Source organism: Rhinichthys klamathensis, unplaced genomic scaffold (assembly GCF_029890125.1).
Source record: "Rhinichthys klamathensis goyatoka isolate OS25496 unplaced genomic scaffold, OSU_Roscu_1.1 h1tg000422l_1, whole genome shotgun sequence".
Classification (NCBI taxonomy): Eukaryota; Metazoa; Chordata; class Actinopteri; order Cypriniformes; family Leuciscidae; genus Rhinichthys; species Rhinichthys klamathensis.
The window spans coordinates 1-27,575 of NW_026606920.1; the positions used below are offsets into that span (position 1 = coordinate 1).

At 38.4% G+C, this 27,575-nt stretch overlaps 1 protein-coding gene across 1 annotated transcript in view; it reads right to left on the reverse strand.

The window, feature by feature from the left end:
- Window positions 1-5,007: 5,007 nt before the first annotated feature.
- LOC130070979 (traf2 and NCK-interacting protein kinase-like) overlaps window positions 5,008-27,575 on the reverse strand; it is a gene marked incomplete at its 3' end in the record, with an annotated part of 59,051 nt that continues 36,483 nt past the window's right edge. The window contains exons 3-4 of the mRNA XM_056235584.1: window positions 7,699-7,755; window positions 5,008-5,242 (exon numbers count right to left, since the gene is read on the reverse strand). Of these exons, the coding sequence (XP_056091559.1) occupies window positions 5,008-5,242; window positions 7,699-7,755 (292 nt within the window). The remainder of the gene's footprint in view (window positions 5,243-7,698; window positions 7,756-27,575) is intronic.

The window sequence follows — 27,575 nt, forward strand, 5'->3', positions numbered from 1 at the left end:
CCCGTGTCTCTCAGACCCAGGATGTGCAGTGTTTAAAAGGCGGCATCATTCAGGTTTAATTGGACCTAATTTGGCTGCAAGAACGAAACTTGCTGGAAAGCACAGGAGATCAGCCGGGACTTTCACTTTAATATCTGATGTGAAATCACACTTAAATCTAGAAGCGCATGTCTTGTCTGACCACACAAAACAACAACAAAACTATCTAAAAAAGTAGATGTACACATAAAAAGAGGAGAACTAAAATTGAAATGATTTTATTTATATTTGGAAGTAAGAATTGCCCTGAGTTATAAAGCAAGATTTGTAACGCTTCTGCTTGAAAATTGTGGGAAACATGAAAATGACTGTTGAAATGGGGACATATTAAAGAAATTGAGTTTACATGCTGAGTATAGCTTGAGGCTCCCTAGAAAGCCTGGTGTCTCGGTTTTAAAACTGAAAGGGGAAATTTACACCACAGAATAATGATGAGATGAATAGAAAGAACCGAACAACACGATAATACTTCAAACTTTAACCCAAGTGACTGCCACATCCAATTTGAGTTCCTGAAACGTCCTTGGAAATTTAATTGAAACAGAAGTTCATCTCTTTTTTCAGCAGTCATAAAGATTTGTAAATCCACAGATGCAAAAGTTGATAATGCTGTAATACAAATAAGCCCATATTACAGGGGCATGTTAGTTAATCACTGCACATTAATCTTTGTCCGTTTGTTTTCCCTGGTGGAGGCAATGAACTCTTACAGAGGATTTGTTCTCATGAAAAGGGCAACTGTCAAATAACCACAATCCACTGTTTTGAGAAACATTGTGACCCACACACATTTAAACACCTAACTAATGGAATTTACTCAGCGTACAAGCTATATTTAGTTTGATGCAAATGAAAATACAGCACATTAAATAGGTTGGACCATTGTGTACCTGGGTGTTGATAACATAAAAAATATGTTTCAAAAAAATTAAACTATTCAATCTATTATGAAACTGTAGCTAAGAAGATACAAGCAACTCATCATATAAAATCGTTAAAATACAGTTAAGCTACAGTCGGTAGAACTGTTAACTATCAAACGATGCTACAAGGCCACTTGCTACAAAATAGCTAGTTGCTGCAACAGCAACAATATTTCAAAAGCAAATAATTCTATAATGCCAGTTTGCAGCTTTGTTTGTTACCCAACACCAAATGTACATAATACACCAATTGTGGATATGGAAATTGCTGCAAGATGTAGCTAGACAGCTTAGCTGATCCTCAGACCCTCCGATTTAGCCTTATTCTGTTGTAATTGGAAGTGACTTGTGCTTCTAGCTCCTCTAATCGCACTTCAGCGAAGAGTGTCCTGTCTAGTCACGAGCCTTTGAGCACAGCCCTCAGGTTCAAATACTCCATGCTAGAGGTGTGTGCTCAACCACACAACAGCCACTCAAGCTGGCTGCCTCTGGAAATGGCCTCCAGTTAAATAAGGAAACACTTTACATTATTAATTTCTCTGAAACTAAACATTTGCTTCTGAGACCAGTATGCATTAAGAATTGTAAAGTTCAATCAAGGATAAATCCACTGTGTATGGACAGTTGAATTTAAGCTCAGTAATCTTGAGTTCTAAGCAAATCATAATCCACTTATGACATACAAAACCACATCAACACAAATAAAGAAACATCATGTGCTGCTTGACCTCTTTAATACTGAGTCATAAGAAACTTGCTGTTTTTCTGTCTGGGATGCCATAAATGAGGAAGAATGAGATCATTAAGCACTGCTGATGAGGCCGTGTTTTGGGTGATGGTGCTTCTCTATTTTAAGACACAGACTATCACACTCAATCGTAGCCACCAGTGATACAGCACCAATGCGTGTCCTACTAGACAGAGAAGTGTGCATATAGTAGGACTGTGTGATGTGTAGGCATATTCACAGCGACATGGTTCTCCAGATTATAAAAACTTAATTATCTCGTTTAATTCCTTTGAAAAGATGAGGACTGCAGATCACCAGCATGCACAGTGTTTGTTGGTTAAGATAGTTGAGAACATCAGCATCAAAGCATGTGCATATAAGATATGAACAGAAATGAAAATTGTTCAAAAATGAATTAAATAAATGATTTCTATAACTATACATATACTAAATATAGTGTGTGTGTGTTAAAGGGGACCTATTATGCAAAATTCACTTTTGTAAGGTGTTTGGACATAAATGTGTGTTGGCAGTGTGTGTATACAACCACCCTACAGTGATAAAAATCCACTCACTCCTTTTTTTTTTAAATCCCCATAAATCATAAGCAGTGTCTCCCAACGACCTGTTTTCAGAATGCGGCTTTGGTGACGTCACTAAAGCCACAGGCCCCGCCCACGAGTGTTGACAGACATTGCCGTTTTAACTAGACCCGCCCTGATCAAGTTCACAGCAAGTTGTACACATCCGCCATTGCTGCACTAATGAGAATGTCTCCCAAGCGTTGAAGGTGTTGTGGCTGGATGTATTCATTCACATTCTGGATGTATTCATTCGCTCTCTCTATTTACTCCTGAAATCTGAGCCAGCCGCTGAAGACGAGGTGGGTTCATTTTGTCTTTGAAAAATGCTCCCTCAACTCTACCGAAATTTGTGTATGTACCTACGCACTTCTTATACTGTGTTTACTCAGCTCTTACAGTGATTTTCTGGAGTAAAACTGACACTTATTCTTTTGTGACATACAATAAACTTTATTAAACTCATCAGTATATTTTGTGTCATCATTCAGACATGGTCCTACAGCAGGCTTGTAGTAATAGTGGCTACAATCAATGACACATAGGTTGTACTGTAATTAAACTAAACTATACCTGTTTCAACTCCATACAGCATATATTCTCTGACTATGTAGGCATTATTGTCTATTGAGTCGAAATGAACACCGTTACTGTGAGTTTCTGTTTTGATATCATCTTTCCGTGAGTTGAGATTGTTCACTGAGCGCGAGCTGGTTAGGCTCCGCCCCCCTATGCCGTGAACCAGCAGCTCACTAGCATTTAAAGGAGACACACTAAAACGGTGCGTTTTTCTCAGCCCCAAAAAGTGACGATTTAAACATGCTGTAAAAAATTATCTGTGGGGTATTTTGAGCAAAAATTTCACATACACACTCTGGGGCCATCAGAGACTTATTTTACATCTCGTGAAAAGGGGCATAATTGGTCCCCTTTAAATGAAAAAAATAACAAATGTTTTTACAATATATTTTTTTTCAAATATAAAATGATTATTTTCAATTTTGGTTAGGAAGCAGCCGTGAAAAAAAAGCAAACGGGTCCCTATGCTTAATATAATCCCACTGATGATCAGCTGCAATTCTGATTTATTAAAATAAAAAGTACTACAAAACTACAAAATCCTTGGGAGAGCAGATGTAGAAAAAGTATCAGGAAATTATTAGTAATCAGAAGTTATCAAGAGATATTAAAAAACATTTGTACATAACCTAATTAATATTCATGAGCTACACCTTCATTTTGTCACACCATGAAATGGTCACCCTCACGTCTACATTAACCAACCAGAATTTTTAGTCAACCTTGCTTTTTGAACTGGAGCTCTAACAGCTAGTCCAGCAATAATTAGCAAAACTCAGCCTAGAGCAATGTGGATAGATACATGCTAGTGTAAGAAAGCTGGTCTTTTTCAAAAGGGCAGGCTTTCATTGCCTATGTCCTCTTCATCAGTCTGAATAGAATGTGCTGCAAAATAGAAAGTATTTATGCAAGAGCAGCACTGAAGCTCAGAGTGCCAGAGTGAATGGACTCCCTTGGAAACATGCATGCCAACTACCTGACGAGCAGGACCAAAATTGAATGTGGGTTTCAGTCACTTGATTCTTTCCCAATCTCTGTCTTTCTGATTTTGATTGGCAGGTCAAAGGGAATATTGAAGGGGTTTGTGGCCCTCGAGTCTTACAGCAGTGGGAATGTCACCCTTCATCTGAAAGGTCTGCCCATTCAAGAGCTGCCACTCGACGCTGAGATGCGTCACAAATGCTCTTCATTTCCTGCGATGTCTATCTTTATTGGTGGAGAGTTCCAACTGCGTGCCCCTGTGTGTCCCTGCAGCCGCTGATAAACAACACAAATTACCCTGCCACAATCAGACCTGTCCTGTCTTTCAGCTGAGGAAGAGAAGGGAAGTGGTCGGAGAGGGGGAAAAAAGTTGGTAGGAGAGGAAAATATGGACAGGACAAATAAAGTAGGAGATAGACTGAAAGAACAAGTCTAGACAGCAGACACAGAGAACAGCCTCTCTGACCTTACTACTGAGATAAATCTGGATGAATTAAGTGAATATGGCGTAAAATAAGCGTTTCTTTTTTTTTGTCTCATTGGCAACATTTAATTGAATTATTTATAGCAGTGATTCTTGACCCATTACAATGGAAAACTGTATTTGAAAAATTGGGCTATAGGCTAATAGGCCTAGGCTATAGGGTAAATTATGTGTCATGTTTTTGTGTCGTAATTATGACTAAGATGCTTATTAACACAAACTGGTGTTAAAAAAGTATATTTAAATAATTAAATCACAATTAATTTTATGATTTCAGAAGTTTTAAAAACTTTCATTAAACATTGTTAAGGGTGGGGTGGGGGTGAATTAAAAATAAAAACCTTTTTTCAATTACATTTGTTAAAAATGCAAGTTAAATCATTTTACTAAATAACATATGTATGCATAAATTATTTAATTAAAACTAAATAGAAACCGGCAATGGTCAACCATTACCATTAGGTGCGCTCAACACAGAACTGTGATGAAACGCTGTGATAACTACATAAAAATCAAGAGACATTCTGTTATTGAAATACTAATAATAAAAAGCTTTTACAGCCTTCACAAAGTCCTTAACTTTTCCCAGCACAGAGCACCATTAACTCTCCATGACAACAAGTCTGTAGGCGAGACAACGGTGCTTTGATTCCTGTTCATCAATGTTCATTCAAGGCCCATTTATCATACACTTCCCCATGGGTCCAAAAAAGACCACGTATACACAGGGCAGTGTGTGTGAAGCACAGATGGACACACACTCTCCATTTCCACTGGCACAGTGGGGCACGGTACTCACCCACAGCTGGTCGTCCACACCGGGAGGGTTCTTTTTAATGAAGGCGCCATAGTAGGTGGCGATGTTCCTGTGGTGAGAGTATTTCTTCAGCATGTTGATCTCAGCTTTGATCTCCTCCTCTTCCTCCTGTCGAAACACATGCAGCAGGGGATCATGGGATAGCTCACATTCCACTCTCTAGTAAAGCTTGAGGCCTGTGGGATCACTCTAGTGACCTATAATAAGGTCTGATGGCCCACTTACAGATGCAGGTGCTTTTACATGAAGTAGTGGGGGAAGGAGGGGAGAGAGCACAGGATTAGCTCTTGACTCAAAGAATTACATCTCGACTGGAGTGTCCCTCTAGGATCCCCTCAGGACCCCCAACTCAACGATCTCTTAAGAACAGTCTGTATGCTCCATATTTGAGCTAATGACAACTCTTCATCTGCTCTCTCGTTCACTATAGGTCAAACAGTAATTTCCAGGAACAACCCATCCTAATGATGATGGGGTTCCCACTCGGCTAATGAATTTCCATGAGTTTTCTAAAGTTTTAAGAATTGTTTTATAGGAGATTGCACAACAAAAAACTATTTCAAACCAATTAATTATTATAGATGCATGATACTGTATCTGTACCATATTTATTGCCTGACATTGGAGATTTAATTTATTGTTATTGTAGATGTTAGAAATTTAATTGGTTCATGTTTATTTCCTGTTTTAAATTTACCTTTACCATCATGTAATGCTCTCTTAAGTTAAGTTAAAACATTAATTTAATAACACTGTTAAATGTAATCTTTAGCAAAACTCAAAATGAATATCCATTTCTTACACAGTGCATGTTGTGATGCCTGAACTCACTTGTATCATTTAAATCTAGGAATGCACAGATACCACTTTCCAGAACGAGTCAGATACCGACACTTATTTTTAGTACTTGCCGATACCTGTATTTTCATAGCATTTTACATTTTTTTTAATATTGGGGAAGAGAAACCAAAAGAATATGAATCAAATTATTTGGCTTAGAAAATAGATATTTCCTTAAGTTATTTTCATGCCTAGCCTAATTATGCCTGTTAAAATGTATTGTAGGAGCTACAGTTCCTTTCACTGTTCATATTATGATCTATCATATTTTATCTTTAATTTAATACAGGCAGGGTTTCTGCAGGTATCTTCAAATTTAAATTTAACGCCTTTTTTTTTAATGCCATACATGACCCATGACGAACCACATATACAAAATGTATATATGGCACTAATATGTGCTATCAATCGATAATTTTTTTTTTTTACTTGATTAACCACATTTTTTTCTGTGATTAATCACAATTAAAAACACTTACATTTTTGTATACATTTAGTTTATATATTTTATAATGTATTAATTTCACAGTTAATCTCCAAATTAATGTAGAACCAACATAAAGACAGTATATTTCAAATACTTGTTTAATGGCATATTTTTATGAATGAAGGTCAGTATCTCCCCTCCCCGTTGGAGAAATATGCCTTTATTGTAGGTGTGTTGTCTTCCAACGCTTCCTACAAGATCAGGTCGGTAATAGTTCAGGTAAACACAGAGTACTGAGAAACACCTGCTATAAAACGATGAATTATTTACAAAATGTGAACAGTTATAGGAATGGTTTAGGACAAAACGCGATCCGAGGCGCTCGCGCTAATAATTTCTGTTCCACTCGCCTGTAGTATTAGCCACATACAGCAAACATCTCACTAACTGCTAGCTGGAAAAAAAACGCAGTCTCTGTAGACAGCCTAGGCTCCACAGACGGCAACAAAAAAAAAACTGGTCCAACCTGGACCACGAAACAGTGTTCCAGCCAATAACGACAAAAATGATTTGGGGGGTGGGGGGTTAGTACGCGTGCAACAGAAGGGAGGGGACGAGATGAGGAGGAGGGAGGGTCAAGCTAGCCTCCGTTTTGTTTGACAATACTTCTATATATATATTACCCACGGCAATGGATCTATGAGTAGCCGACGGATGTATTCCGTCAAAATGGCTGACACGCGGCTAGGGGTCACGTGACTGGGAGATCCCTATACGTTTTGTCTCCCGCTTTTTGATTCTCGCGTCGCTTGAGCTGACAGGCGTGCTTTTGGTTGTCATGACAATGACGTAGTTTAGAGCGGCACAAGTTCGCGTTCATCCAAACAGTATCAGAGTCGCCTTTGATACTAGGGGCTGAGGTGGGTCAGACCTGTTATATTTTAAGTCTGCTTTTATGTGGCATTGCGTCTTTACACAGAATTCTGATCAGACACAGAGCCGCTTTAGAGCAGCCTTAATTCGGCTGTGTAAAGATGCCTTATTATAAAGAGGGATGCTAAAAGGTAATTAAGACGACGTCTACCTTAGCATCCAGAGAACTAATGAGGGGAAAACCAAGCCTAGAGGATATCTGGATTTAATAAAACGTCAAAAATAAGACTAAGCCTAAAATAAACCTGCGGATCTTAGCCGAGGACTCACTCAAGAGGTTTTGACATCTTGTCTGTGAAAGACCTCAACAGCTTCAGAGTATCATAAGAGGTCAAGATGGAAAGAACAATGAAAATAAACTCACCCCTGTGACATCCATGCACTTGATAGCAGCCAGTTGACCTGTTTTGACATGTCGGCCCTAAAGAGAAACAAACATAGGTTGTGCTTAGGTTCAAGACATTTGGTGGAAAAGGTTCAAAACTTGGAATATTGTTGTGACTTCATTTTGCCTGTAAAAAAAAAAAAAGAAAAAACCTAAATATTAATTTAATATATTTAGGCTATAGCATCAAATATTCTAACTCTGGACATAACAAACAAGCAATAATTTCAACTCAAGAACACAAATTATGTCCTTAGAGAAGAGTGGTATGCTGGAATACAGGCAAAAAGTCATGAAATACTAAAATAAGGCTGTTGTTGTCATGAACATCATCTTTAACGATCATGTTTAACCAATTCAATTTTGTTTTCTTAAAAATCTTTTATCATCTATTAATCTTGTTTTTTAAGCACCTAATCTGAAAATAGTTGTTGTTTTTTAAATAGCTGGACTGTCATGCACACCTCATACCACCACTATGTGATTTCTGTCTATTTAAAGGCACTGATAAATACAGTACTTCCATTTTAAACGCAAGGACTTTAAGGCATGTTAAGTCTGTAATAATGAAAGTACTGACTTGATATCCATGCTGTTTTTCAGCTTAACTATAAACATTAGCACAAGGTACAATACAGTTCAAAAGTTGAGTTGGTAATTTTTGTATATTTTTGAAATTAGGCTCACAAAGGCTGCATTTATTTGATCAAAAATAGAGTAAAATAAGTAATATGAAATATTATTACCATTTAGAAGAACTGTTTTCTAAATTAATTAATTTTAAAGTAAGAAGAAATTAAGAAATGTATTCCTGTGATGGCAAATCTGAATGTTCAGCATCATTACTGGGTTTAACTGTTCTAAGTATTTTGGTAACACTTTATTTTAGTGTCCTTGTTACATAAGTTGCATGTGCTTACCATAGTAATAACAGTAAACTATGCATATTTACATGCAACTAACCCTCAACCAAATCCTAATCCTACCCTAACCCTATAGTAAGTGGTACATGTACTTACTTAATATTACTCAGTAGCTACTTAAATATATAATTACACAAACAATGACACTTTAAAATAAAGTGTAACCAGTATTTTTTTACAGAGAAAAAAGCAAGCAGTGGATTTCCTAATGCAGGAACATGTGGTATGTCTTCATCCTCATCATGTCCACATCCCCCCTTTGCTTATTATGAATAAATAAGGGGAAGTAAACCGAGGTACCAAAGATGAAGATATATTGACAGTTAAATGTCAGAAGGAAAGGAAATCAGAATAGCCTCTGTAGAAATGCTTAGCCTGAGATGCAGGATTCAATGTAACAAGATGAATGTCCTTGACTATTTGTTGTAAGCCCAAAAGAGAGATTGCCAGGCAAATGACAAGACCACCTTAGAGGGCCCATTAATGGTCAGAAATTCAACTCATGCACAGTCCCTTACCACAGCACAATAACTGTAGCTTCACATACACACACAGAGAGCAGATGGGCCAGACAGTGCTGCTTTTCAAGGCCTCAGTGAATAAATTCAGCTGTCATTCAAAAGAAAAATCCAATCCTCTTTTCTTCCAAATTGAACATGGAGTTATTTTACCATCCGCAGGTGTTCAGCCATTGATTTCAATCCAAAACCTCAAGAACACACCGTCTACAACTAAACAAAGATACTACTCTTGACCTTGACAGAACTGGTTTCTAATAATAGATCATAGATCTAATAATAGACATAATATTCATTAATACATAATATTCTCACCTTATAGACACTGAATTGCACTGCATTGCATTATATGTGAGCTTCATGAAGTCAGTGCTTTCATAATCGCAATTCCATTCAGCCATTGGTCTTTGTGACCTAGATCTGCAGTAACAGCCCTCATGAATGGAGGATTATTGGATTTAAAAATGTATCTTATAAATGCTGTATACTTGAGTATATTTCTAGCGCTCTGACTCCTAACGGCATCGCTCAACACTAGGTTACAAACAGGAATAATAATAGAATCGCTCGCTCTCTGCCAGAGTAAACAGAGCAGGAATGAAAGAGGAAGGATGAAGATGAATAGCACTCGTTCCGTGACGCTCCGTAACACATGGGTCTGCTTCCTCCGATCCTACTCATGAAATTAAAGGCCACAAACTTCAAAAGCCAAAGGAAATAACATGGAATATATGAATGTAATAATTATTCAGATCTCTGAAACAGGGTATCAATGTACCATGGCATTACCATCACTGAATCATGGCACCACCACAGTACTTTAAGGCAAATTCAGATGGCATTCCTGACAGCAAAAAATTAAGTATGTTGCATGTTACATCAATTGCATCCGTGTGAAAGTTACCAGAGAAAGGCAGAGCTATAGCATTTCCTTCATAGACTTACTGAGTACATGAATAGCTCCCATAACAAACATGTTAGTGGGAGTTTACAGGCTCTGCTTGATGCGTGACTTACATTGCTCTTTGTCCTTTTTGGTTTCAATTCTCCTTGTCAGCTAGGTAAAATTATCTGCATAAAATGAGGTTGTGTAGAAATTGCAAGAATGATTGTGATAGGTTTGGTAAACATGGGTTGAAAATTACAATTTTCAAAAAAAATACAAATGTCATGTTTTGACTTATTTGCCATTATTTTTTAGTGAATGTTTATGAATTTATGACTGTCCTATACAATTATAATATTGTTTTTTTTTGTGCTAATATTCTTGTAAAGATAACATTTAATGAAAATAAATTGTATTTAAAATATTTACAGTAAAAAAAATCATTTATGATTATAAAATAAATACTTATATAAAAAATACTATACAAGTATAAATAGTACATTTAACAGACATACAATAAAAATAAGTGAAAAATAAATAGTAAGTCAATAAAAAACGTGAATCAATTCAACAACAAAAACATTGGGCAAGTGAAAACATTGGCAGGGTAAGTAGAAATATGCTTGAAATTAGGATTATTAAAAATTTATATAAATGATCTATTAAAAATAAAATAAATAATATAATATTATTAAACTTAAAATTATTCATTAAAATTAAGAAAATGTAAATAAAAATTATAATAGCAAAAGCACAATTAAAGGTGACCTATAATTCAAAATTGAATTTACCTTGGTATAGTCAAATAACAAGAGTTCAGTGCATGGACATGACATAGAGTGAATCTCAAACTGGACTGTTTTCGCGTTCTCATTTAATTCACGTTTATGAAAAACACCCCTGAAAAACGGTCGGTTCTCCACACAATACCGACTGTGACGCAATAGTCGGGATCATTAATATGTACGGCTCCAAATATTTGCATAATGCCAGCCCTCAATGCCAGGCGGAACTGCGCAGCCGAAGCATGGCAGTTGCTCAGTGTGGATGTACACATGAACACAAAAGTATTTTTTAGTTCCTTCATCTGAGCCTCTGAAGAAACAATGGGTTAATTTTATTTTCTCTGGAAATTTCCAAACGTTTCACCGAGTGTTTCCTCAACTTGGGCCAATACAGAGCTGGCCTCGGATCGAGCTACCAAGCAACACTTTCTGATGTGTAACAGTTAATTGTTCAAGTTCAGACAGGTAATCTTTCTCTCAAAATCGTTCAATACTGTTTATGCATCAGTAAGTCAAGCCAGTGACTAAAATATCAGCTTCACATCGTTTCTTTTAGTAGGATGAAAATAATCGTATTTAAATTGTGAACAAATTATATACAGAAAGCGATCAAAGAACAATCTTTCCACACAGCGCGAGTTTATCTGGACACTTGCCAAACTCGTTATGAAATCAATGACGCACGTTACTGCACAACGAAGCTCTTACTGTATTTACATCATCGTGTTTGCATTGGGGAAAGCAGAGAGAGTGCAGAAACTGCTTTGCAATGATAAGATCTTCATTCTCACGATCAACAGACTGTCATCTGCTCAATGCTCATCACGGCAACATTTTATGTGATGGGAATAGATCTAAATACTTTAAAAACATCTCACGATTCGTTAATCTTGATAGCTGTTATAGTAAAAGCGTATAATAGCAGTAGTAAAAGTATTCGGGAGAGAGTTTCACATGTAATGCGTAGCTATTTCATATGCAAGCATGTCAGCCAATCACAGCAGTGGCCGCGGTTACACTGAATCCCACAGCAGACACGCCCCTTCAAACAGAGTGTTCAAATCAGAAGCTAAAAGCAGGCTAGGAAAAATGCCATTTATTTCTAAATTATGAATATTTTTTATCTAAAAAACATACTAACATTATAAGGGTAACCCAGGAAACATTATAAAAAAATAAAAAAAAACATTCTAGGGCACCTTTAAAGCACTGTGGCTAAAATTATGAAAAATACATACAAATAGAGATAATATAAATAAAGGCACTAATTGAACATTCAATCTCCTAGTATTGCCCAAATTAGCAACAGAGACCAGATATTAAATATGTCATCATGAGGCTGCCATAACAGATTTCCAGTTCGTTTCTGCAGTTTCAGTGACAGCCAATTGCAATTTGCCTACAGCGCAAACGAAGCCATCTGCAGATGAATGTTGCCGTTCGACAGCAACTCACAGCCTTACTCTGCAGCATTACATGTTTGAGCTAGCGAGAGGACTACAGACAAAGGGCTCCAGGGGTGAGATGACAGGAATCGCCCGCAGTGTCAGGGAAACAACTGGGTTTAATGAGATAGCCCAACTGTTTGAGATGCAGGAGAGAAGCGCGAGTCTCTCCTCACTCCATTCCCACTGAAACCAATTCGCTAGTGGCTTCTCCGCATGGCTGCAGAGGCGCAGTGCAAGGTGAGCGTTTCAGATAAGACTAAATTGACTCTTTGAGCGCTCTTTCGACTGGCCTTGGATTGCTGCCACCGCCAAATCGCACCAGTGCAAACTTTTGCCCTCTCAGGCAAGCACAGACTACAATAAATTTGGAAGATACTAAGAACAGATCTACAATTGGAAAATAGAGCTGCATGGCTATATTTAGCTAATATTGAGCATTGAAACACTGTCAAGCTTATTCAGTGTTTGCAGCAGTGCTGCTGTCGCGGGGGAAACGCGTGCACACCAGCCCGCTCCAATCTGTCATTTCACAGCAGGTGATCAGCAAAACATTCCACGAGGTATAAAGGGCCACATAAGGGCTGAGGAAAGCCAGCCAAAATATTCTTAGCTACACACAGATGAGAGGAAAGTTACACCACATCCAAAGACTTTTGGTTTACCATACACTGAGGAGTGAGCAGAGCTGAGTGGGATATTCTAATTCATTCTCTATGGGAGTTGAGTGGCAAGGGATTTGTGGGATCGATGGCGGAGTAGAGTAAGCAGTAAGCGTTGAGAAGCGATCAATGTTATGCAAATGAGGTGAAAAAAAGTGCACGCTATCATATACATTTAAATTCAGATTTCAAATTCAGTTTGGACGCTTTGAATGTGGCTAGACCATGGCTGGGTAAACAAAAATGTAATAAACTGACCATGTTTACAGGACTGCATGATTTTTTTCTCCCCCAAAGCAGATTGCTGATTTTTCTGATAAGTGTGATTGCAATTTGAAGTTTTTGCTGCTTTTTTTTTTTTTTTTTTTTGGGCTGCACAATTTGGGCCAAAAAGAAAAAGGAAAAAAATATATTACACTCAAATTCTCACTATTAGCTAGTTGCTTATTAGAGTGCATATTCCTAGGATATTGGCTGTTTATTGGTACTTTAAAAGGATATATTAATGCCTGCATGACCCAATACCTAAACTTAACTACCTTACTAATAAGTAGTAATGAGAAGTTTATTAAGGCAAAAGTCATAGTTTAGTTAGTTAATAATGAGAATTAGACCCTAATCTAAAGTGATTTTTTACTATTATTAAATATGTTAAACCAAATAAGAAATATTACTTTTGTAATACCATTTCACTGCAAAAATATATATATTTTGCAGTACAACTGTAAAATTACAATACTAATGAAATACCACAGTGTGACATTGTTCGTTTCTTTATTTACATGTGGAGTGAGTAAACTTAAAAAAGAAATCTCTAGGAGTCAGAGGCAAAAACACAAATTAGAATGACACAGAAAAGCAAAACAATAAACACTTCAACAAACACAAAAGCAGTAAACACTTCAGCAGCAGCTGCTGATCATAATTCAATCTATATGTCAGTATAAAAAAAAAAGACACTTTAGCAGAAAAAAAAAAATCTAGTCTCCAAGTATTGCTCTAGAATCAATAAAGCTAAACAAGCTGAAAAAAAGTCCATCGACATTCACTGGACAAGGTAATGAACGCTGGGAATACAATCACTTTTCCGTCACCCTCAAACAGCCCCTCCTGGGATCCGCGCATCATCCAAGAGTGCCAAGAAATAAAGCCATGGCGAATAATTGAACACAATGTTTTTTTCTCCCAGCATGCAATCAGCCTGTAATCAGTGGGTCTGTCTCTCTTCTGCATAGCAATTCAATTACAAAGCCCATTGAGAACCATTAAAATGCAAGCGGCTCCCCATACAGTAGCCTAGCAACAATTACAGTAAGCAGTGCAGTCCACCGGAGGATAAGAACTGCTGATTGCTCCTCTTTCGCTCATCGAGGCTGATAAACACAGCTCATGGAACGCTGCCCTGCTGGCCGGTTGGCACAGTTTGCTCTGAGCTAAATTAAGGTTCGGACAGTTTGCAGACACTTTGATAGACTCACCGATGGTTAGATTAAATATTGTCATCCAAGTCAGTGCTGGAGGAAACTGAAAACACTGATAATGTTTTGTTTATCATTCAGCCAAATGGTTACTTTACAAGCTTTTTCTATGCAAGATTAAATAAAGTTTTCTCAGCACATCTCCTCTTAGAGAAGTGAGCATCTTGCAGTACCAGATTTCTGTTAAATCTACTGGGCAATTGAAGGGAGTGTGTTTGAGCTGCTGTGTTCAAATCCATATCTCGGCTTAGATCCGAGTAGGACACATTTATGCTTTATCAAATTAATTTTATGTGCTGCGCCAACCACTGTTTGACTCCTGAGATGCCTCAGAAGAGAAAGACAAAGAGGACAGCAAATCAAATTTTCTCTTCAAAGAGCATCCTAAGTTTTGCCGTACTGGACAGCTTATTAATCCCCTTCAACTCCCAAATGAAAAAAATGGTTTTGAATATAAAGGCAGCCTTGAAAATTCATTCAAAGCTCAAATTCATGTCTTGTGGGAATATTGTAACAGGCAAGCACTGACAAGAGAAATTGTGCAAGGACAATATAGTGAAAAACAAAACGCGTCAGAATTCCCAAACACACTGACTGAACAACGGAGTGGGGGTAGTAATTCACAATTAATAATGCACAATACTTAGAGGCTCTGAAACGTTTCCTCAGTGTGATTCATTCCAGCACAATATCCATCTCCGGTGACCTATATGGAGCAGAAATGTGGGTAATGCGCATCTCTGCATAGTGTGAATACACTATTGGCTGCTAATATGGGTTACTTCGTTTCCCAGGAGAGTGCAAAAAGCAGAGCCACAGCGAGGGAGCGACGGAGGAGAGACGGAGAAATGAAAAGAAACGCCAGAGAAAAGAGCAGCAGGGTAGATGGATATGACTGGCCTGCAGGCCACACTAACATCTCGGTGAGGAGTGACAGTGTTACAAGGTCACAATCACCCCGTCTCTGCACATCTCGAACAGAAATCAGTACAGCAAACAGCAATCCAGCTAGACCCTGTTCTGGCAGCGCATGGACAGATGAAGCACAGGGACGTGACTGGCCAGGACAATATGCAGGATTACATGACATGGATTCAAGCCAGTGGCTGAGTCCGAATTTTCGTATTTTCCATAGTATCCTAGGCAATAAACTGAGTATGCAGGGGAGTGAGAGTGGAGATGACGACACAGGAGTCATGAAACAATGCGTAGGTTATTTCATCCTCACCCCTGCTATTACGGTCTAAGAAATGCAAAGTGTTTCTATAGCGAGAGCTGGTCAATGGGCTGATGATGTCATAATGGGGTCTCAGACCGAGGAAGTTAGGTGGGATGCAATCAATGCGATACTGAGAAGACCGTCCCTGACGAACAGGGCTCCACTGCACTCAAATCACAATCAATACAAATCGCAAAAATATTTGATCATGATATTGTATCAACTTTTTTTAGTTTGTGTATCATTAATTCGTTTACTTTATTTACTTTGCTATATTTATGAATTTATTGACTTTCACTATATATATATATATATTCATTGACTTTCACTTTTACTTGACTTAATTCACTATATTGACTCATCTATTTAGTTATACTAGATTTACTCATTCCTTCCCAACAAATTATGAAGTAATTAAGAAGAAAAAAAAAGTGAATTGGGCGAGAGATTCAAACGCATATTCACTCTCTAGACGACACATTGAGTGTCACATGTCTGGAGTGGTTTAATTTGGATCTAATTATGATATCATGATCATCACTGTGTATAGTACAGGCCTATACAATATGATGCATGTACCGCAGTCTATATAGAACTGACTTCATAGTAAAAAACAAATGGCACAAATCTTTGACAAATAACAATCTCATTTGTCTCAAAGGAAGGTCAAACAAAGCTGTAAACACTGTCACCATGAAAATCATTCCCTCTCACCCAGTAAATAATGGGTTTGCAAATAATCCCATTTAAAATAATGGCTTTATTCCGCTGCGATTCTGACAGTTCAGCTTGAAACAGAAGGGAAATTAAAAAAAAGAGAAGTCAAAAACAAAAAGAGGATCGATGGAATAATTCAGTGGGTGCTGAGAGTGTTCTGGCGTTAATGGAGAGAGTCAGTCAAGCATGCAAAGTAATTACAGTGAGGCCGGCAGAGCAGGAGCATCCGCCTGGTGACACTGCACATTACAGGAAGCCACTGACAAACCGCCTGTCAGTCAGGAACAGCCAATCACATCGCATGGAGGAAATAGTCATGGCATTTGACGTCATTCAAAAGGCCAGACACACAAAATCTTTGAGGGTTAAGGTTAGGGACTGCACTTCCTGAGGACACGTTTAGTGTATTCACATATTCATATTCACATATTTGCAAAGATTTAAAAACAAGTTCATAACTGAATGAAGCTTATAGGCAACAATCAGAGTGACCTTATTAAATAAATAGTAAATGCATAAATAAATGAGCTATTTATAAATAAAAACAAATATTAATTTAATCATTAAAATAAAACATAAGTTAAAAAAAATATACACTACTGTTAAAAAATGTGGGGTCTATTTGAATGTTTTTGAAAAGAATCTCTAATGCTCACCAAGGCTGCATTTATTTGATCTAAAATGGAAAGTGGGATACTGTGAGTTTTTTCAGGATTCTTTGAGTAAACCGTTTGAAGGAACTTTTTTATTTCAAACAGAAATATTTTGTAACATTAAATGTCTTTACTGTCCCTTTTGATCAATCTAATGCATTCTTACAGAATACATTTTTTTTTCAAAACGGTCAGAAAAGCAAAATGGCCTCAAAGCAGCGCTTTCTCCAACAACAAAAACAAGAGCAAAGGAAATTCATCTAAAGGGCTTAAAAGCTGCCCTGAGGTCAGGCGGCAGGTATTTTGTGGATTGTTTCCATACCAACATGCAGCCGGCCAAAGCTGGGCTCTGCATTGTGCTGCCAAAAGATACAAAAAAACACAGGCTGTTTTTCTCTGGCCACAATTCACATTCCTAAAAAAAAAAAAAGAAACCAAACTACAATAACCAAACCAAACAAGACAATGCGGTGGATAAACAAATCAATTATGTAAAACTGCTGGACACAAATGAAGTATAAATCACTTTTCCCAGCTCTACTTTCTCTGCAGAACAGCTTTAATTAAAAAGAGAAAAGGCAATTAAAACTGCTGCGCAAACAGCTTATGGGTGCTCAGTGGGGTCACTGTCTGTCCCCTTTTCTCTGGGTTGTTGACTCATCATCTGTTTGGATCTTCTCCTCCGCTTTCAGTCAGCTAAGGCTTTCCATTCTCCACACCTTTCTCCCTCTCTCTCCCGAGACTGGATCAATAGAAATGGGATTTATACATCATGCCTATGTGATGGATGCCTCAGCGTTAAGAGGATGGCCACATCACCCACACACACCTCTCTGCCCTCCGCTCTATGCTACTGAGAAGATTCTCAGCATGCTGTTATTCCTTTGTCAGAGTAGAAGCAATATATCATTTGACATGAATGAAAACCAATACATCCTTGTGCTAATTTGATGCTATTTTTACATTCAAATTACCTTTGCTGACACCTAAGGCGATGACAATTTAATAACAAACATTAGGTTCTAGTTCTACTGTATATGTATATATATATATATATATATATATATATATATATATATATATATATATAGTAATATATAACACCTGACGCAAAGTGCATTAAAATTGTTTAATGCACAGCTAGTACCATGGTCATTTGCCAGAATTGACAACTTAAGCTGTTAATATTGATATTTACAGCGTAACATCTGACTGTAAGGGTAAAATCTAAGGTTATTTTTTTGTCAGTTACGGCTCGTTAGCTCTAGCATTCTGCCGCTTTGAATCAGACACAGAGATAATGTAGTGCGTAAGATTTATTTTAATGAACTCCGCTCTGTGTGCGTGCACTTCAATGAAAACAGCGCATTAATATCAAACTGTGATTAAACTTGGAACTACCTGTGCACTAAACGGTTTTATTGCACACCTTCCAGCTGATCAGAATCAAGTATGCAGACTGACCATGATATATATATATAAATAATCTCTAAGACAATGAGTTGAATACGCAATCTGGAATCAATTGGTTCTCGGCAGGAATAAACAAGCCAAATGCCAGCCACTTGTTGGAGCTGGTTGCCAAGGCAATAGTCATGTTTGTATTGATTTACTGCTCTGCCCATTGTCTGCCATTGACTGGCTGGCTGTGAGGGTATGAAACATTCTTATCATGCATTTTGACTTTCATTATGAAACGCGAGGTCAACTCCTTATGACAGCCGTGTTGAAGGCGGAAGTATCCAATTTTGCATGCGCTAATTGTCAAGTGATGTACTCGCCGACTTCTCTTGACATTTACAATAGGATCATCTTCTTGGAGGACTTTAGACGCTCCATTTTTCATCCGTCGCAGCAGAAAACGAACGCTGAGCGAGGGGCATTTTTCACTTAGCACGCTGCTGGACATCCACAGGGACAGACGTGCACTCAAAGACAGCATTTACAGCAGCCGGATCGGACTTGGAACAACTACTAGGACAAACAACCAAACCCACTTTCTTTACAAGAGACCCACAGGACCTTGAAATGGTAGTGTGGAGGAGATGTCATCCTATAAGCAATCCCATAAATGCCTCTTTTCCTCTTAAGCAGTGTTGGAGGTTATATCAAGTGATCTAATAAGGCTCCGCTCCTCAGTCGTCATCTGGAGCCCCTCTGCAGCTGGAGAGCCGAGAAAGGCCCCTAAGTGGCTGTTGAAGGCTCATTCGTACCTATCCAGCAAATGTACTTCAGATGAGGTTTTGGGTATTTATACTACGCAAGCACAACCAGACAAGCACACTCGCACTGTAAATAGAGGGAACAAATTATGTTAGTAAATGTTACTTTTGCAAAATAAACTCTTGTATATAGTAAATACAGACATGGCTAAAGGGTGAGTGCCTGTAATATCGTTTACCCCAGAAACTACTACAAAAAAAACTATTAAGACCAAAAATGTTCATTCAATTTCAGAGACAAACTAATTTTAATTTACAATTATGCCAGATACAACAAATAATTATTTTTATCGACTGATATTGCAAAGAATAACCGTCTGATAACCGGTATGGTGACAACAGCAATATACTTTATTACATTTTAATTATTAAATTATTAAACTATTCATTCTATAATTTCTCCTAATTTACTCCTCCTTAAACAGCTTTGAGGATAATGGCTTTTTTGAGGATACACTTTCTATGGCATAGAGCAAACTGACAAACTTGAAACACACACTAACATATTGTGGCTAGATTCTAATTTACAGCATAATTCAATCCTCTTTTCTGGTCAGAGGGCAGCATAGAGCCCAGCTAATCCAGGAGGAACTTAAGGTCTGCTGGGAGCTGAAACACCTTCAGTACTCTATACCAGCAGGGTCAGTACCAGACAACAAAACAAAACAAAACAGTGAAACCTTTAGTTTTAGTTTTGGCTGTTCATTTACATGACAACAGTGTTTTGAAAACGGTTTTCAAAGAGCAAGGTTTTGAAAGCGATGCCTTTACAGTCTCCATGTAAATAAAAAAAATGTGAATTTGTGAAACGGTGACGTCATGCGCATGCGTATTACATGTTCGTGGGGAGGTTCTTGACAGTGACATCGCCAACTACTGGCTTGGCATGCATAAAACACCCTTTATAGTAATTTTTGCAGATCCGTGTGAAAGGAGATCGTTTGGACAACGTTGTCATCTGTTTTTAGTACATCGTTGTCGTGTAAATACCCCTATAGAGCAGGTATTTAAATTCTGTGGAAATCACAGGGCAGATTCCATGTGGGTTCCACACAACAACTCACTTTTAAAACACAGGAACTTCCTGATGAGACCGATTTGACGTTATCACAGATTTCTCCATTATCCCAAACCTTATAGACACAAGACATGACCGTACTACCAAAAACGCCACAGCAGGGTGATCCTTTCTTGGCATGTAATGAATGCGCTTGCAGAGGGAAAGCTTTCTCTGCATGACTGTTTAGTTATGCGCTCTTGTGTCTGGACCTCATGTCAGAAGCCTCTGAGGAAGACAGGCTGAGGTTCCTGTGCAATACCCTGCCAGCAGGCCTGTCACATAACTAACATGATGTCTGCAGGTGGGGAGAGGTGGCCTGTTCGGACAGATGAGGGAGAGAGCGAGAGGCAGGCTGAGAAAAGCAATGACATGCTTCGGCAGTCCTGGGAGGTCAACGGAATGATGGAATACATTTACATAGCAGAGGCACTCTGCCCTAGGAGTGGAGAGAGAACAGGTACAGAAGAAAAGCAGAAGAGTAGCGTTTCCTTTCCCGCCAGTGAACCAACAGCAACATGGAAAAAGAAATTAAATTTGTGAGCTTGAAATCTAAATTTAATATTAATTTAATAAGATAAAAACGAAAACAAAAAACACCACAGTAAAGGGGCCAAAAACAACGTTCACACAAACACATAATTCTATTGAGTTGTCTTTGCTGGCTGCACATGAAATCGAACACACGGCGCCATTATACTGTAGTCTGATTCAAACTTGTTCGCATCAAGAACGATAACTATAAAGTTTTAATAATCATAACTGAAAATAATAAGGAAGTCCACACCACTATAACAACTATAACTACAGAGGAACGATATTGTTGGAATCACTTTCAGAACGATTTTTTTTTTCCAGCTGATGAAAGTTAAAAACATTGACAGCCAATCACAATCCATCCTGATTTAAAGACCCTAAGCATTCAAGCATCAGATGACAAAACTGCAACACACACTTATAATAAACGTAACATTATCATGCGTTGGTATGGATGCTAATATAGTTATCTTTCTTGGTGTGAACTAGTGTTGCACGGTGCACCGATACTTCAAAAGTATCGCGATACTCGGAAATTAAAAACTTCACGATACCTAAATTTATTAGTATCGATACTTCTAAGAATGACCGCGTTCCAGATTTTTAAGAGAGTATTGCATGTTGGTGTGTGCAACGCACGCTTCCAGTGCCTCCCTATGGACGTCTGTGTTTTTCTCCTCATGCGCGTGTGACATGGCGCGTGAACTGAACGAGCAGAGAGAGAGAGAGAGAGAGAGAGTGAGCGAGCCCCGGTCGCGCGCGCGCACTCTCTCTCTCTCTCTGCGGAGCCAGGCGAAAGTATAAACAAGGCTTCACCGTCTCAAAACTAAGCGCTGTCTTGCTCTCTCTCTCTCCCTCGCACATATTAATCAAAATAATTCGACACGATGGTAAGGTCGGGAGACTAAAGTTTCATGTGGAGCATTCGGAGTTTTTTTTTTTTTTTTTTTGAATTACCGCTGGGTGTAAATTGTGGTAAAATACGTTGCCTTATCTTCTCTGAATCGTTCCGCACATTCAGCTGACATAAACCACACTTTAAATAAACGAAAAAAACTAACGTTATCCAGTCATGAAATGTTTTCTGTGATGACAGTGGGATGTCCTAACCGCCGGGATAATCACACAACGCGCACACGTCCGATAATGACACGTCCAATTCGCGAACTAATGACTCATTTGAACCGATTCGTTTTAATGAATGGTTAAAACAACTGATCTGTCTGAATCGGTGTATAACTAATCGTTAACACTTTGTCATAAGGTTTCATTTATTACATAAATTACATAAAACAAATAAAAACACTTGTTTTTTCCCCCCGAAAAAGCATATGACTACTTTTTTCCACACAATGCTATCATGAATCGATAAGAGAATCGTTAAAGAATCGGATCGATAAGCAGAATCGTCAGTGGCATTGATATTGATAAAATCTTATGTTTCTTATGATAACTGAGATAATGCTGCTAAATTTATTTATTTATTTACCTTGAATGTCATTGCTCTAATTTATTTTTTATATTTTTCATATTTCATATTTTGTTCAAATGGTTATTATAGCCTATCTGCTGTTCAAATGTTCATTTATTAGTGTGTTATGATTGGAATGTTGTCCCAGTTTTAAAATAAAGCACAGCAATGATATTTGAGAGTGTTTCTCCCTTTTCAGGAAAAGTATCGAAAAAGTATCGAAATCGCAATTCTTGACTTGGTATCGGTATCGAAACAATAATTTTGGTATCGTGACAACACTAGTGTGAACTGGCCTTTATAGGATGGTAAGCTCAAGGTGGTGACAATAAGAAAGTCGTTCAAATTACTTGTGCACTATGAAGTTCTCTGAAGCCATCCTATAACTGAGAAACCGACTGAAATTTTAAACGACAGGCCAAACAAAAATGAAAATTTTTGCATTCCAAACCTTTGTCCTTAGAATAAATCAGTGGGATCCAGTGTTTTAGACCCCAGTGACTTTCATTGTATTGAGATATACACTCACCGGCCACTTTATTAGGTACACCTGTCCAACTGCTCGTTAACACTTAATTTCTAAGCAGCCAATCACATGGCGGCAACTCAGTGCATTTAGGCATGTAGACATGGTCAAGACAATCTCCTGCAGTTCAAACCGAGCATCAGTATGGGGAAGAAAGTTGATTTGAGTGACTTTGAACGTGGCATGATTGTTGGTGCCAGAAGGGCTGGTCTGAGTATTTCAGAAACTGCTAATCTACTGGGATTTTCACGCACAACCATCTCTAGGGTTTACAGAGAATGGTCCGAAAAAGAAAAAACATCCAGTGAGCGGCAGTTCTGTGGGCGGAAATGCCTTGTTGATGCCAGAGGTCAGAGGAGAATGGCCAGACTGGTTCGACCTGATAGAAGGGCAACAGTGACTGAAATAACCACTCGTTACAACCGAGGTATGCAGCAAAGCATTTGTGAAGCCACAACACGCACAACCTTGAGGCGGATGGGCTACAACAGCAGAAGACTCCACCGGGTACCACTCATCTCCACTACAAATAGGAAAAAGAGGCTACAATTTGCAAGAGCTCACCAAAATTGAACAGTTGAAGACTGGAAAAATGTTGCCTGGTCTGATGAGTCTCGATTTCTGTTGAGACATTCAGATGTTAGAGTCAGAATTTGGCGTAAACAGAATGAGAACATGGAACCATCATGCCTTGTTACCACTGTGCAGGCTGGTGGTGGTGGTGTAATGGTGTGGGGGATGTTTTCCTGGCACACTTTAGGCCCCTTAGTGCCAATTGGGCATCGTTTAAATGCCACGGCCTACCTGAGCATTGTTTCTGACCATGTCCATCCCTTTATGGCCACCATGTACCCATCCTCTGATGGCTACTTCCACCATGTCACAAAGCTCTAATCATTTCAAATTGGTTTCTTGAACATGACAATGAGTTCACTGTACTAAAATGGCCTCCACAGTCACCAGATCTCAACCCAATAGAGCATCTTTGGGATGTGGTGGAACGGGAGATTCGCATCATGGATGTGCAGCCGACAAATCTGCGGCAACTGTGTGATGCCATCATGTCAATATGGACCAAACTCCCTGAGGAATGCTTCCAGCACCTTGTTGAATCTATGCCACGAAGAATTGAGGCAGTTCTGAAGGCAAAAGGGGGTCCAACCCGTTACTAGCATGGGGTACCTAATAAAGTGGCCGGTGAGTGTATATATATTTGTGTTCTGTTTCACACAAGAATACAGGTTTGGAACGATATGAGGGTGAGTAAATTACAGCAATTTTCCTTTTTGATGGAACTCTCTGATAAACCTACGCAGTGGCACTCAAATCAAAAATGCTGCCATGAGTTATCAGTTCAAATCATTCTAGCGAATTTTTCAGAATACATTCCTAGCAAAAAACACAATTCAACTGAAAACTGTGGAACAGATTGTGCTGCTGATGTTAACAGCCAGACAAAGATGAAGATTAACAGAGACTGAAGTAAAAGGAAAGTAAAGGGAAAGTGTCATCAGTCGATCAGGGGTCAAATCTGCAGACATGGTGGTTATCTGAAGGCTTGAAAGGGCCAGACCTAAATAGCTTTTTAAAGACAGTGAATATTGATGGGAAACGACGGGAGAAGAAGAGAAAGAGGAGGAGGAGAGGAGCATTGAGGTTATTGACATCAAGCTCTGCTAATTGAACCTTGGTTGGCGATAAGAGAGCTGGAATGGCAAGACCGTTAAAATGGCCTCAGGGGAGGCAGGGCATAACTGGGTTAATGGGCATCAAATCTAATGTGGCCTTCAGTGCCAGGTGGGTTAGTGCACCACACACACCTGCCATCTCCAATCATCTACACACATCTATAAAAAGCATGCAACACTGATAGTGAGCATCTAGATTCTATGCTACAATTCACAGATTCTACACCTTTGACCTAATAATTTACATGACTTTTCAAATTACCTTTCCAGCTGCTTTTGATTTTTGGATAAGAATTCTAAACTCCTTTTACAGAGATTGCACTCACAAAACCAATTTCTAGCCAGTTAAGTATTTTTGAACTGAGCATTCAAATAAATAAACCTAACAAATGAACAAGCAAACAAATGATTTAACAAAAATTAATGAACAAACAAATAAAAGAAATGCATACATGTTATTTATACCCTTTTATTTCCATGTTTTTCATGACCCTGGGATTACCTAAAACAAGAAAGGTCCTAGTATTTCAGTACTGTGTTACTTTGTCTTGTCTGAATTTAAAATGAGGAAATTCAAATCTCTTTTTTTTTTTGGCCGGGTGCTTAAGCAAACAGAGCAGATTCATGTCCAGCTTGCAACATATCCTGATTCCATTCCCTTGATCTCTACCCTCTACCTAGATTGCTTTCTTTTACTCACCACCATCCATAAAAAAAAAGAATAAAAAGTTATAAAAAAAATACAGCAGCTAACACAATTCACAACACAAACTGTTTCCTCCCACCATTCCCACACTCTCAGATCCTTATGCCTGGCCATGAATGTTGCAATTCAAAGGCAGTGTGAGCAGAAAGCTATACACAACGGTGCCTGTCATCTCTCACAAGATGTCCATTTAAAAAGCTTGAATTTACTGTACATCTCAGTCATGAGACATCATTAATCACACGTTACAAAGCCCTGCACACAACACAGAAGCCCGTCTGTGTTTAACTCATTATCCAATACAGGCAAGCAATGACTTACAGTCGCCAGCCTGACCCGACCTTGGCCAGAGAAGAAGCGTCTAGTGTCTTTTCTTTTGCACAGAAACGGGATCAGATTTGTGGTTTTTATTATGGTGAAGTGTGGAATCTAGAGAGAAAAATCTAATCTAATCAAGATCAGTACAAAACGACCCTTTATACTCTGGTTAAAGGCATGATGTTCACAACAGCATTCTGGTTCTTTGACCTACAAGGACGAAGAGTTGTTAATTTATAACCTTAATGTGTGTAATGAAAGCAAGAGTCAGTCCTGATGCATTTTTAATGTAAATCCATTTGACCTGGATTAGCGTTATGATGAAGAGTGCATGGTCCGAAGCTTAAAATAGCAATTTATTAAAATTACTCCATAGTGTCGGTGAGAAACAGCGATGGCAGGAAGTCAGAGACAGTGGTTGTACCTCTGCTTTGCTATTCAAGAAAGCAGTTTGCTTTGAATTCTTGAATCCTTCTATGCAGAATGAATACAGAAGCTCTAATGGCCGATAATGTGAAGTGTTTTTCCCTGGCCACGACTCGCCTCACGTCATAATGCTTAGCTTGTTTTGAGCTAAACAGTACATGCAAACACACATGCACTCAAACAAACGCACTTATGCTTAATGAGATTAAGCCGGGAAAGCATATCGATTGCTGCGATGACGTGTTTCTACTCCACATTTTTGTCAGGATTGTTCTTACTTACAATCTTAAGAGAAACATCAAAACCCTGTCTCTGAGACACAACTGCTGAGTCCTGCCACTGGAACTACAACAGAGTGGTAAGATTTTTCTTTTACATAAAAAACAGACAGTAAGTTCAGAATAACATACTACTACAACCACCCTACTATCACTATTGTTCGCAGTATGTACTATGTATACTATGCAAAGTACACACATTTAAATTTTCATTAAACCAATGGTTCTCAAACCAGAGGCCAGAGCCCACTAGGGGGCATCAGCTAATTTTCAAGGGGACTCCAGTCCAGATGAATTTAAAGATGAATTTAAAACAAGACAAAACATAGCATTAAAAGTAATTTAAAAAGTGGCATTAAAATAAGACAAAACTAAAAATTCTAAAGAAGAACCATGTTCTTTAAAAAAAATAAAAAGGTGTGATTTCCAGACCTGGAAAAGTCATGTTAATTAATACGATCTTAAAAAACCAATGGAATATTTATAATGAATATACATTTTTCTAGTTATGTCAAGCTCTAAAATATTTTTTCAGGTAGAAATTGTGAATACAAAACATTTTTTTAAATCATTATCCAGTAAATCACAAACTAAAGCGGCCTTAAAATATTGTTGTGCACAACGGTGAGCATTAAGTCAAAGCATAAAGCATAAAGTCAAAGAGGTTGAGAACCACTGGATTGAGACAGGATTAATAATGCAAAACAGGATGAGAATGGCTAAATTAAGCAAGGTCGTCTGAAAACACTGTCTGATACTACTGCTAGAAATGTTTTGCTGCATACTGTTCCACATTTAAATAAATAATAATAGGCATTAAGGCCAATTTATACTTCAGCGTCGGACCTACGCCGGAGCCTCTACGCAATACACTACGCGTTGGTTTTCATTTATACTTCTGCGTCGGACCTATGCCAGAGCCTCTACGCTATACACTACGCGTTGGTTTTCATTTATACTTCTGCGTCGTTGTCCACGTTGACGCGCAATTACACATGCAGAGGGAGCATGTAAAAGCCGGGGAGCGGTTCTAGCAGACCAATCACAGCGCTTGCGGTACGCGTAGAATTGACGCGTTGTTACATTTTTGGAGAGGTGCACGTCAGGGTACGCCGAAGTGTACGCGCGCTACACACAGCCTACGACGTAGCTACGGCGTGAGTTTGACGCAGAAGTATAAATTGGGCTTTAGGCAGTGAATGTCAAATCAGAACAAGAAACCACTGCACAGAGTCAATCAGAACATTATCGATATCTAACATTCAATATTGTGAAGCAGGACTTTGGACCAATTAAAATTCATGGTTGCTCAGCTACCCAGTATGATGCAACATAAATAGA